General features: G+C 36.6%; 2 protein-coding genes across 2 annotated transcripts in view; both read left to right on the plus strand.

The window, feature by feature from the left end:
* The window catches only part of LOC127509209 (intercellular adhesion molecule 1-like), a 36,855-nt gene extending 29,033 nt beyond the window's left edge, over positions 1–7,822 (plus strand). Inside the window, exon 5 of the mRNA XM_051887764.1 lies at positions 7,224–7,822. Within this exon, the coding sequence (XP_051743724.1) occupies positions 7,224–7,294 (71 nt within the window). The 3' untranslated portion in view covers positions 7,295–7,822. The remainder of the gene's footprint in view (positions 1–7,223) is intronic.
* The window catches only part of LOC127509204 (hemicentin-1-like), a 125,726-nt gene continuing 116,220 nt past the window's right edge, over positions 3,970–13,475 (plus strand). Inside the window, exons 1-3 of the mRNA XM_051887755.1 lie at positions 3,970–4,116; positions 6,099–6,359; positions 6,462–6,705. Of these exons, the coding sequence (XP_051743715.1) occupies positions 4,053–4,116; positions 6,099–6,359; positions 6,462–6,705 (569 nt within the window). The 5' untranslated portion in view covers positions 3,970–4,052. The remainder of the gene's footprint in view (positions 4,117–6,098; positions 6,360–6,461; positions 6,706–13,475) is intronic.

The raw sequence follows: 13,475 nt of genomic DNA on the forward strand, positions 1-13,475 counted from the left end.
TCGAGCTTCAATGGAGAAATCTGTTTTCATTCATTTTCATCTCTTCGGGTGCTATAGTCACTATAAAAGTAAATTCATCAGATCTCCATTTTGTCATCTTTGGGTCGAATCTGGATCCCATCCACATACGCCTTCGCTCCAACAAAGTACACCGTCTTCCCAGCTTTTCTTGCACGCTCCACCTCTGGCTACAGTTGCTGTCTCACTTCTCTGTCAGCGGATGTCAAATCTTCCTTGAATTGTTTTTTCCTGTCTCCAGAGAATATCTTTCTCTAAATGCTGCCTCGTCACACGTGCTCTTCCAAACCAAAGTTCAAAATAATGAAAAATAAATAAATAAATAAACCAACAAAAATACTCAAATTAAACTGTACAAAACAAATATGCTGAGAGCAGCAAAACACGACATTACTAGTCTTCAGACAAGCAACAGCCCTTGGCCGTCCATGGCCTGACTAGCCCCCTTCCCCAAACATACCCAGTTTGTATACAATCTTCCCGCTATACACAAGCGGATTCTACCACCCATAGGGGTCGATTAACACCCATGACAAGAAATACACCATTATACAGCAACAATGTAATTCAGATGCACATGTCAACATGTAAACATAAGCATAAATATTATCTTTGATCAAATATAAACCATACCTATTACAAATAAGACAATGGCCATTTCAACGCATTCACATTAATCTGTCCCAATAAATGGTATAATCGCTAATTAAGAGTAATTGGTGATATTCACGTGACGTCATCATGATGCTCCCAAATACAGGACCAGACAGATAAGTTAGACTTTGAAATGTATTAAACAATAAACATATGAAAACCCATGTCAAATCATAACATAACCCATAAATAAATACACAATAACACTGTGAACTGATGTTCACGTGATGATTGCCTACATGTTTATCATCACAGATGACCAGTAATTTTCTTCTGTTAGATTCAGAAAAGACTGAGGTATTATTATTGGACCAAAAACTTGTACACAGAATCTCTTAGACTACAATTTGCATCTAGAAGGATGTACTGTTACTCCATCCTCTACAGTTAGAGACATGGGTGTTATATTAGACAGCAAATTGTCCTTTGAAAATCATATTTCAGATGTTACAAAAACAGCCTTCTTCCACCTCAGAAACATTACTAAGCTACGGAACATGTTATCTGTTTCTGATGCAGAAAAGTTTGTTCATGTATTCATGACCTCTAGACTAGATTACTGTAATGCATTACTAGCTGGTTGTCCTGCATCTTCAATAAACAAGCTACAATTAGTCCAAAATGCAGCTGCTAGAGTTCTTACCAGGTCAAGAAAACATGATCATATAACACCAATTTAATCATCTCTACACTGGTTACCTATTAAGTTCCGTATCAATTATAAATTATTGCTACTGACCTATAAGGCCCTAAATGGTTTAGCTCCTGTGTATTTAACCGATCTTCTATCGCCCTACAGTCCTTCACACTCTTTAAGATCACAAAACTCTGGACTTCTTGTGGTACCTAGGATGTCTAAGTCCACTAAAGGAGGGAGAGTGTTTTCACATTTGGCTCCTAAACTCTGGAATAGCCTTCCTGATAATGTTCGGGGTTCAGACTCACTCACCCAGTTTAATCTAAAGATGCATCTCTTTAGCCAAGCATTCACATAATGCTTCTCATATCCTTGAACTCCAGTGATATCAGATCAAATGCACATGATTATCTTTGCTTAATGTTATGAACAGCAGCTACGCTAATTATTCTCCATTTGCTTTTCTGTTTTATCTCAGGATGCCCGTCCCGAGGTGACTAGAGATTAGCTTCAGTTTGGATTTAGCCTCCTATGAAGACTTCAGATGACCAACACCTGCAAGGATTTCAAACGCAAACTCTGGATCAACATGCACCATATCCAAATATATCCTAATCATTGTTAACATGTATTCATGACTTCCATGAGCTCATTGTTTCTACCTAAATTAATCAATTGCTTAAATTAATACACTGTTAGCTAACTGCATGATTTGCATATGCACATTTCTGAAATTAATAATTTGGACACAGTCAACTCTGATAACAGATCACTCTAAATTGTAATGTTGACATGCATTTTCTGTAAAGCTGCTTTGAAATGACATGTATTGTGAAAAGCGCTATACAAATAAATGTGAAAAGAATTGAACTGAACTTGATGTCAGTCGGGGCCGTATTCACAAAACATCTTAAGGCTAAAAGTAGCTCCTAACTTGCCAATTTAGGAGAAACAATAATGGGCGTGTCCTAATTTAGAACCTAATTTTTGCTCTAAGAGTATTTCACAAAGCATTTTAGCACTAAAGCTCCTAAGTGTGTGAAAAGTTAGGGGTAGTCAAGAGGACTCCTAAGTCACTAAGACCAAATCACAAACAATCCTGAAATGGTTGTTGCTGGCAATTAGCCTCAGCAATCCACCCAAAGACACTGTACACCATTGAGGCAATAGACGATAGAGCCTTGAGTGCTGAAACTTTTCTTCATAAATGCATATTTTGATTTATAGATTTACGATCTACAATGACATAAAATGTTCATTTATGTACAGGCAAAATGCATTGAATGTATAAACAAACCAACTGCAGTCAAGTTGAAAATAATGTCCTATCGTTGGCGCTGATATAGCCTTGTGGGAAGATCAGGTGACCCGAGTTCCAGTTCCGGCTCGTGGACCTTTCCTGATCCCGTCCCCCCTTTCTCTCTTCCATTTTGCTTCCTGTCTACTCACTGTCATATCATAATAAAAAGGCAAAAACGCCAAAAATGAGAATAAATAAATAAAAATATAATGTCTGATTACATGTGGCAGTTGTTTTCATGAGTTCACGCTTACAAATGATCGAATAGAGTAAAAGAGTAAAATAAGCGTATTTCAGGCTCTGAGCTTGAAATTTAGCTCAAACCCAGAGTACTCCCCTGTATCCCCGGCTGGGAATAGGAACCAGCCAAGAGTGAGGAACGGGGTGTCGCAGGGATGCAGAAAACTGTTGAGGTAAGTAGGTGAGTCAACTGTATAATAATGCCTCCTCTCCAGCTGATCAGATAGACCATTTGAACGTGCTACCCTGTTGAAAAATATGCTGGTTGTATGTTTTGAAGCATGGAAGCTGGTTTAAGCTGGTCAGGTGCTGGTCTTTAGCTGGTCCTGAGCTGGAGCTAGTTGCTTAGGACCAGCACTTGACCAGCCTAAACCAGCTCATGACCAGCTTCCATGCTTCAAAACATACCTAACCAGCATATGCTGTTTTTTTCAACAGGGTACTCCCAAACTTTGTTTATAAAGCATCATTTGTCACTTGAATTCTGCAATCTCTCGAGATGCAGACATGTAAGAGGCTGACAATTAGCTGAACATATACTTGTTTAATTAGTAACACTTAGCCTACATTTTAAAATCTTTATTTGAATATGGCAACATGATTCCTCATTCTACAATATTTCCATGATTAAATCACTGACAGAGAGCCCTCCCCCATCAGCCAATCACTGTGGGCAGAGTTAGTAAGTGTGTCGACATCATCCATAGCAACGAGGTTAACCCCGCCCTTTCTCTCTGCTCTGTCCTGAAATTACCACAGGTGGGCGCTGTGTGCAATAAAAGAACCTTTTTCAGACCCCTTGGAAATTGTTTTTCAAAAAAAAAAAAAAATTTTTTGTTGTTTTTGTATGGTGTTAAATTTCTGTGAGAGCATAAAATTATTATGAACCAGAAGAAGAACTCTGTCAATCAACATTAGTCTCAACTACAACTGTGTATCTGTTTAAGGATTCAAATTATTTATAGATTTAATTTTGTTTCATTAGGAGTCTGATTTCTGTCATCAATTAACATGTACTGTTCTTAAGGTCAACCCTGAGAAATTTCCTCTCAATATTTTCTGGGTGGGGTTAGTTCTTTTTGTCTCAGTATTGCGTTGCTCGAGCTACAGCTATTCAGTCACAGACCACAGAGTTACAGAGATAAAGTTGTGTCTTATTTACAGCATTTTCTGATCAGTTGTTTTTCTCTGAACACATACAATATGCTTCAACATTTCTTTGGACTTGTTTATCTCTCTGCAGTTTCACAGCTTGTGAGTTTCACAGGTTTGTATTTTCACTTTTATTCTCCTGATGCAGTATCTGGAATGAGACTAAATATGTTTTAAAATTTAGTTTTTACTTTATTGTTGGCTAAATGATTATAACTTTATTTATTATAACTTTATTTCTATTATATCTTTGTTTCTGTCTTAAGACCAGAGTTTGGAGTGTTAACCCTCTATGGTACGCAATATAATATCAATGAGGAAAAAATGATTTGTGTAGTTTTTCCTGTACCACAATGGAAAAATGTAAACATTTGGCATTTTCATGTAGAAAAAGAAATATTTTTATTGAAAACATCAATTTCTTTAACTAGACACTTGAACAAACAAATTTATCCAGTTTTTAATGTATTAAAAGTTTCATATTCAATAAAAAGTAACATTTTATATCCAGCTGTTGCCCTCAGGCAACATTGTACCATAGTGGAACACAAGTATTACCAAACCATCATATTATGATGTTATTATATCAAGTTATCATATCCATCTTCGTCTTCATTTCCATCTTCTCTCTCACCCTCACTCTCTCCCTGACGGACTGTCACTATGATTTCATCTTCCTCATCACAGTATGACCCCTCATCCTCACCCTCATCAACTGGCTGTGCTACGTGTGTTTTATACCTTTTTGAAGTGCTATAGAAAATGTGCAGATCATAATATATGCAGATATAATTTGTGAATTACTATTCTTATAAGTGCATTACAAAATCATGTGAAAATGCAAATATATTTAGATAATTCTAACTCTTTTCCTTACAAATATAATACATTTGTATTTAAACTTATTATGCCTGTATGGCCTTATGTGATTCCATTATGGTACAATGTTGCCTTGAAGCAACACACAGTTTTTTGTTATTTTCTCTAAAACATATGATGATATATAATGTAAAGTTCTTTAATATACTTCTTTACTTGCCAGTGAAGGTAACTAATTTTTTTTTTTGCGGGTGATTAAATGATACAAACAAGTGAAAAAAGCACTTTTCATTGGAGAAAATATGGAGCCATGTGACATGTGCTGAAACAGGACACAAAATGGACCCCTGTTGGTCATGTTTTGGTCTTTTTTGCACTTTTATTGATTAGTATTTGAGTTATTCTGTCCTGAGATATGTTTGATCAATCAATTGGTGCCTTATTTTATTAAAAACAAACTAAAATAGACCATGTTGCCTGGAGGCAACACCGTACCATTCATTTCTGTTCAGTTGACATGTTGGAGTTTGGACTAACCCTGTTCAAATCTTGTCTTGCTACTGTGTTAGTAAAGATGTTTTGGTCTTGCTTTATATTAAGTGCCCTAAACTACTATGCACTAATATTTAAATTAATAATTTTATACAGTGCTCTTATTTGTGTACATACATGTTTTACATAATACTTATATATAAAATACCTGCATGTAATTACATCTGTAATTAATTTCTGTAATGACAATAATTACACTGTTGACCCTTCCCTTAACCCATAACCCACTCTTAAACTAGTGTTTTGCAATACTAACATGATAAATACATTGTATCTAACAATTATAATTATTATTTTTTAATGTAAGTACATAGTAGTTAAAGACACATGATGTTTTATTAACAAAGTTTGGGAGGTTCAAATAAATCTACCCAAACAAAGTTCAAATGATCTACCCAGTCAGTACAACTGGAGGCCGACTCCCCATCATTCCTCAACTTTTCTGCATCCCTACTTCACCCCGACTCCTCACTCTCAGCTCCTATCCCAGCCAGGGATAAGGGGGAGTACTCTGGCCATATTCCGAGCTCAGAGTCCTCCCCTGGACAACACGCCAAATACACAAACTCTTTTACTTTATCTGATTATTTGAAAGTGTGAACTAATATAATGTGTGACTGCTTTTTTTGTTGCATATCATGAGTATAACAAATGATGTGCCTGTAATCCAAAACTTTAGTGCTGCTATTCTGTGCTGAATCACATCCTTCTCAATGTGTTTAACAGGGACACATGCTGATGAATGTCCTCTTCAGCTCAACCCACAGAGAGTTGTTGTGGAGTACGGCGGTTCTGTGTCAGTTAACTGTAGCACTTCTGTCACGCATCAAGGAATGGGATGGGAAGCCAGTGAGGGAGCAGTGCCCATGAGCAGAGACAATCTGATCACATGGAGAGTGTCAAATCTGACAGAATGGGACATACAGCCATACTGCTACTTAAACTATAAGAAACAGTGTCAATTAGAGCTCCCAGTGACTGTTTACAGTGAGTTTCTCTACTATATTTTTATCTTTTCAATCTCAGAAATATCTAATGTATGTACATTCATGACTGCAGATATCAGAGTGTGTGAATCTTCCTCCACAGAGACTCCAGACAGTGTGTCCATCAGCACTGTGAATCACACCGGACCAATGATGGAGGGAAACCAGTATGAGCTTCAGTGTGACGTTCTCAATGTGGCTCCTGTTCAGTATCTCACTGTCAAATGGTACAAAGGACAGACTCTGGTGGATCAAACCAACTTCACTGACACCATCAAGACTCCAGTGAATGAAACAGTCACACTCATGATCCGTCCAGACAGAGCTGATGATGGAGTTCAGTACAGGTGTGAAGCAGAGCTGGAACTGGGAAAAGAAGGACCTCAACCTCCTCCTAAAGTCACATCAAAACCTCTCAGTGTTGAAGTTTACTCTACAGGTGAGTTAAAGATGAAAAAATGAAATGCATATCCTCTGTCGGTTCAATAAAATGTGTGTAATTTACAGTAATTATTTTCCTTTATATTTGAATATGATTTTATGAATGAATGTTCATTAAGACATTTTGCATTGAATTTCTTTTTATTTAGCTTAGTCGTTTTGCTCTCTTTGAAAATGAGGAAGGACTTTGAGCGCACATTTGTGAATCTCTGATGACTTACTTGAGTCCTTTGTGCTGATTTATGACAAAAACTCTTTCTGGATGTCGGGTCGGTGTTTCTTCAGCAGCTCCAGCGCTGCTGCCATTGAAATGACTGAGAGTAAAACCACAGAGTCACTCTTCTGTATCTGTAGACAGGGATTGAGCTTGTTGACATTGTGTGTTTCTGTTTGTACCATCATTAACACTGCTCTTCTTCCACAGGTAGTCGTCCCACATTCTGGACTGTTCTCATTTTCTTCCAGTTGCTTTTTGCATTAATGATTGTCATTTAGGAGAAAAATATGTGTCACACTCCAAAATGTGACTAATCTGCATGGAGTCTATAAAAATTCTGTTAACTTGTAGCGCTTCACTGATCATGTGTATGAAGTCAATGTAAATTCTTGAACGTTCATTTGGATTTTTGAGATTATGTTTGGAATTATTGGAAAGAAAATTACCACTATGAATGACAAAAAATTATTGCAAATATTTTTGCTTTAAAATAATGTTTTGTATGTGAATATATTATTTGTTTAATTATTGATACCATTTATCTGTCACAAATACATGTGACGCATAGTATTTAATAACTTTTTTAAAAACAGTAATATCAAGATTTTAGGTTAAACTGTTTTCCTGCCTGCCTGTCATTTGTATAAATTTTTTTTTAAAAAAATCAGTATTTACTTTTATACGATAAACAATTGTATTAGTGTTGATGTTGAGTGTAAAATCTGGATCCCAAAGAAAAGAGAAAAAAAAACAACTAAAAACCACTGATGTACATGACATGATTTTAAGAGAAGAACAAAGCTGGAGTAAGTGGCAAAATGTTTTTTTTTTTTTTTTTTTTTACATTTTTATTGTTTATAACAGTGGTTCTCAACCTTTTTTCCCAGTGGGCCGCACCAACCCGATCAGTGCAAGTCTCACAGGCCGCATATTTATATATGACATCACCAATGAAAACCAATCAGATTTAATGTTATGGTATTAGCAGATATTAATAGGCTCGTTTGAGATAAGCAAAATCTGCGCAGAACTGACCACCACGAGATGCATGCTGGTTAGAAATGTGTCCGAGCATGGGCCGCCTTGCTCTGATGTCAGGCGGACGTGTCAGATTCTGCAGTCGGGCTTAGTTGCTCCAAGTTCTTTGGTTGCTCTCCACCGACTGCGCTGACCAAAAGCATGATGGGAAATGACTTGCTGACGACACAGCTTAATGCTTATTGGTTTAAAAACAACCGTGATGTATTGATCGCTTTTAAAATGTTTGATGCAGTGTTTAGCTCCAACCCTAATCAAACACACCTGAAGCAGCTAATCAAGCTCTTCAGCATGTTAGAAAATACCCAAGCAGGTGAGCTGAAGCAGGTTGGAAACAAACTTTGCAGGACAGTGGGTCCCCAGGAACAGGGCTGAAGACCTCTGCGCTATGGTTCTACTGTGATCTTTGTTTGAAAATATTTTCGCTGCTAAAATTGAACAAAAACAATGTTCCTTCTAAAACGTAAGTGACTTATACAGCCTATTATTATCTACTATCGATCACAACTTACACTAAATGTAATAAAATCAGTTATTCGGTGTCATTCCCAATGTTTTTTTTTTTTTTTTTTGGTATTGACGTTTTAATCAGGCTCCTTGTCCGGACAGGCAAGTAAAATTCTCTTTCACTTGCCCCTTCAAAAAATCCACTTATCCCGGTCTAATGGACAAGTTAATGTCGAGCTCTGACATGTTATAATCCTGATTTATAATGGAGACGTTGTCTGACAAAATCACCATACACATAAGATAAAGACATTTGCTGTGATTTTAGCTAACATTATATTAGAGCCGCAACATCACAAGAGGTGAAAAAGGTGACGAACTAAATAGTTGTGGGGTATGTGGGGGCATCCTCCCCCATGAGAAATTTTTTGTGATTTTAACATGTAAACGAAGCATTTTGGTGCACTCTGACAAGAAAATAAATGGAAAAAACAACATTTGCTTCAAGTAAAAAAAAAAAAAAATTGACACTAGGGCTGGGCATTGACAGAAATTTCACTAATGGATTAGATTTCGATTCAGAGCTTGCGACTGACTTTAATTTGATTACCTTCAATTCAATATTGATTCATTTGGGCCCTCTAAGGTAAGTACATGGCAAATTTCCTCAAAGAAAAAAATATCTCTCAAATAACTGTAAACGATACAGGGAACCACAGCTGGTACATCATTATAATATTAAATAGGGATGCACCCATACCAGTATCGGTATCGGGACGATACCAAGCTCATGTACTTGTACTCGTACTCGTAAAAATACCCCCGATACCACAGACCGATACCTCACGTGACGTAACTGACAGAATTTTCCGCGCACAGAGACACCGGCGGCAGCAGCAGAAACAATGTCAGCCTCAGAGGTGTGGAAATACTTCAAAATTAATGATGACAACACACACATTGCGAACTGCATGCTTTTAATCACAATTCGTTATTGATTAGTGAAGGCGGGATAGGCGGAATCGCGCTGAATGACGCAGACCAGAAGCGCTCTGTCGCGTGCGCTCTCTCTCTTTCTTGCGCGCGCGATCAGTTCTCCTCGCGCCTGAATGCTCAAATGGACAAATAGTTGTCAAAATGTCCATCGTGTGGAGTATCTCTCGTAAATACAGTTGGTTATGGCTTAAGTCGACGTAAACATTTGGGTGAAAACAGGATATGTGTCAGTATCCATGGATTCGGTCTTAAAGGGACCATAGCGTATATTTGTCATTAATGTTAATAAAACAACAAAATATGTTAAATAAATGTATACATGGTAAATAAACCTACTGTATCTGGAAAAACAAGTTTATTTAATTTGTATCTCTATAGTATTTGTTTTATTGTTTGTAATTTGTTTGTACATTTCTTTTTATATAACAACAATTATATATAGCCTATTGGTAATTATGCCCTTTGAAGGTTATTGGACAGCGTGAAATTTTTGTTTTCTTCACATAAAAATGATTACTTTTTAAATAATTTTAGTAATATAGAAGCTGTCCTACATTCATTAGTCTCACTGTGTTGTGCTTGGAAAACTGCAACATCACCAAAGAGAAAGAGAGAGAGAGAGAGAGAGAGGGAGAGAGAAATTAATAAATGTATAGGCATCGGTATCTGTATCGGCGAGTACCAGAAAAAAGTATCGGTACTCGAACTCTGTCCTTAAAAATTGGTATCGGTGCATCCCTAATATTAAAGGTTAAAATTAATCGATTTGTATGCTACTTACATACAAATTACCCATAAAGAAGTTTTTATAATGACATTATAATACATTTTTTATGACATTATGTGTCTACCCGTTTTTTAGGCTATATAAACATTTAAATGCTGTCATAAAACGGATTTATTCAAACATTCAATATTGAAGCACATGTTAAGTACAATTACAAGGGATATGCAATAGCCTATAGTGCATATTTGTAGCAAAATGCTCCTCTCTAAGTTCATTTTTGTAGCTGACTAACGATTTTTTGACACTGAACGGCTTTTCTGAGGTAAATGGGACGGTAAATGTGACATTTTTTACAATCTGTTATATTGACGTCTTTCCGCGGTTGAAACACTCATTGAGCGATTACATGAGACATGATACGGATTTTGTTAAGTTGTACTGTATCTTTCAACATACCTTCAGAGGTTGTTGTAACTAGTAAAGTGGAAGAGATGATCGGTTTGTGCGCTCTGCTTGAACAGAGGCGCGTGGGAAAGGAAAGCAAGATCTCGCGCTCGAGCGGCAGTACCGGGGAGTCTTAGAAGCTAGATAAGGTTTCAACAAGTCGCTAGATTTGTCACAATGCACTTTCTTGGAAAAAAGTTGCTAAGTTGGCCCTTCCATCTGAGAAGCACCCAATTTTAGTCATCCAGGTCCCAGCCCGCCACTGTCCAAAACGGCGTTACGGCAATTTTGCACCGGCTGGAGACAATTACAAAACTGGTTCCGCGTGTGTATCACACAAGTGTACATATTTTGCGACATTTTCGCAAAATCCATTTAAAGACTTTTAATGCCCCACGGAAACCCTATTGTAGGTTGTGCATATGCCAAGTACTTTACTACTGAGCAAACAAAAGCTGCCCATCTTGTTCAGTGACAGCAAACTGATTCTTCCATCTTCTTCGCTGCTGATGCTACGACTCTTCTTGTTTGCAACGTGTTCCTTCATTGGTATGTTCCTCATTTTGTTTTTTTTCCTATAATAACAAATTTGTCCATTTCGATCCCTAAATTTACAAAAAATAATGGCTACTATTGGAATTCTGCCAAAGCGTGCGAGTACTCAGTATACAGTAGGTCTGCGCATGCCTGAAAATGATCACCAAAATGACCTTATATGACCAAAAAAACACTATGGTTCATACTTATATTCATTTAATCCATTTTAAATAAATTGTAAAACTGGAATTTATTTTTTAAATATGTTCGGCATTTCGTTGGCCGCATTTGCATTCGTGACGGGCCACAGGTTGAGAACCACTGGTTTATAACATCAGTTTTAGTATATTTGATTGTTTGTCACCTCATTTAAAGGTATTAAGCATTAATCATTCATTGCATCTTTTAAATTTCTTCTGTACTTTGTGTGAATGTGAGCTGAGCCACTTTAACTCTGCACAAGATGTTTTGGAGAGCACAAGAAAATTGTTTTAAACAGCTAAATTGCAGCAAAATAAACTTCTTTGCCGTTGATTTTTTTCTTCAGTGTTAAATGTGAATTTGCTCAGTTAGAATTTGTTGAAGGAAGCGAATATACTTGAAACTGTGACAGAGTCACAGTTTCACAGAGTTTTTACACAGAGTACACACACAAGTTGTTATACAGTTGCAAGAAAATGTATGTGAACCACTTGCAGAATCTGTGAAAATGTTAATAATTTTAACAAAATAAAGGAGATAATACAAAATGCATGTTATTTTTTATTTAGTACTCTCCTGAGTAAGATATTTTACATAAAAGATGTTTACATATAATCCACAAGACAAAAAAATAGCTGAATTTATTAAAATAACCCTATTCATAAGTATGTTAACCACTGATTCTTAATACTGTGTGTGGTTACCTGGATGATCTACGACTGTTTTTTTGTGATGGTTGTTCATGAGTCCCTTTTTTGTCCTGAGCAGTTAAACTGAGCTCTGTTCTTCAGAAAAAAATCTCCAGGTCCTGCAGATTCTTCAGTTTTCCAGCATTTTTTGCATATTTGAACCCTTTCCAGCAGTGACTGAATGATTTTGAGATCCGTCTTTTCACACTGAGGACAACTGAGGGACTCAAACACAACTTTTAAAAAAGATTCAAACACTTACACTTGACTGTAAATGAAATGATCACAGATAATAGTTTTGATGTAATTTGCCCTACTGAAACCTGGCTTAAACCAAATGATTATTTCGGTCATAATGAGTCTACTCCACCTGGCTACTGTTATAAGCACGAGTTTTGGCGGTGTTGCAACTATATATAGAGATACTCATAATGTTAGTCAAAACCGTATGCTTTCCTGGCACCAAACACACCTGTTGTCTAATTACCCACATGCTCCTAATATACCATTGTCAGAGCGCCACCCGATGGACAAAATTTATTGACATAGACCTCATGTTTAATATGATAGTTTTGTCCTTACATATGTTATAATAAAATGTATTGTCAGTCTCGAGAGCATTAATATTAGCCAATAAAAACGTGGATCCGCGATCTATTTTACAGTGTCCTGATGGACTAGGGCTGGAATTTTTGTTCAGCGTTCTGGTTTCTAATCCGCCCTCGTGTATTTTATTTATTTATTTATTTATTTTCTCATTAAAACCTCATTAAAACCATCACTGTTCATCAGTGATAGTATATCAATAGCAGGGACACGTTTATGTGCATTTTGTTTTGTGATTTCACCGGAATGAATAGAGTCTCCGGCCGATAGATTGAAGCGCTCGTCCGTGTGAAAACTGCGCAGTGTGCACGAGCGCCAAGAGAACACTGTCGCGACACTGATCACAGCGGCAACGAGCACTCAACATGATTTCAAAAACAACACATCCCAGCACCAGGTCGCCTATTATTAACACAAATGAACGAATTGCTAATCAACTAGAGATGTTTCTTTTGTTTTAGTATACAGGTGCTGGTCATATAATTAGAATATCATCAAAAAGTTCGTTTTTTTATTATAAATTATTTTTAAAAATGAAACTTTCATATATTCTAGATTCCCTACATGTAAAGTAAAACATTTCAAAAGTTTTTTTTTTTTTTTTTAAATTTTGATGATTAGAGCGTACAGCTCATGAAAATCCAAAATCCAGTGTTTCAAAATATTAGAATATTTCCTAAGATCAATCAAAAAATGGATTTGCAAAACAGAAAAGTTCAAGTTCTTTAAAATATGTTCTTTTGTGCACTCAATACTTGGTCGGCAGCACATATT

This window comes from Ctenopharyngodon idella, chromosome 3 (genome assembly GCF_019924925.1).
Source record: "Ctenopharyngodon idella isolate HZGC_01 chromosome 3, HZGC01, whole genome shotgun sequence".
In the NCBI taxonomy this organism is placed as follows: Eukaryota; Metazoa; Chordata; class Actinopteri; order Cypriniformes; family Xenocyprididae; genus Ctenopharyngodon; species Ctenopharyngodon idella.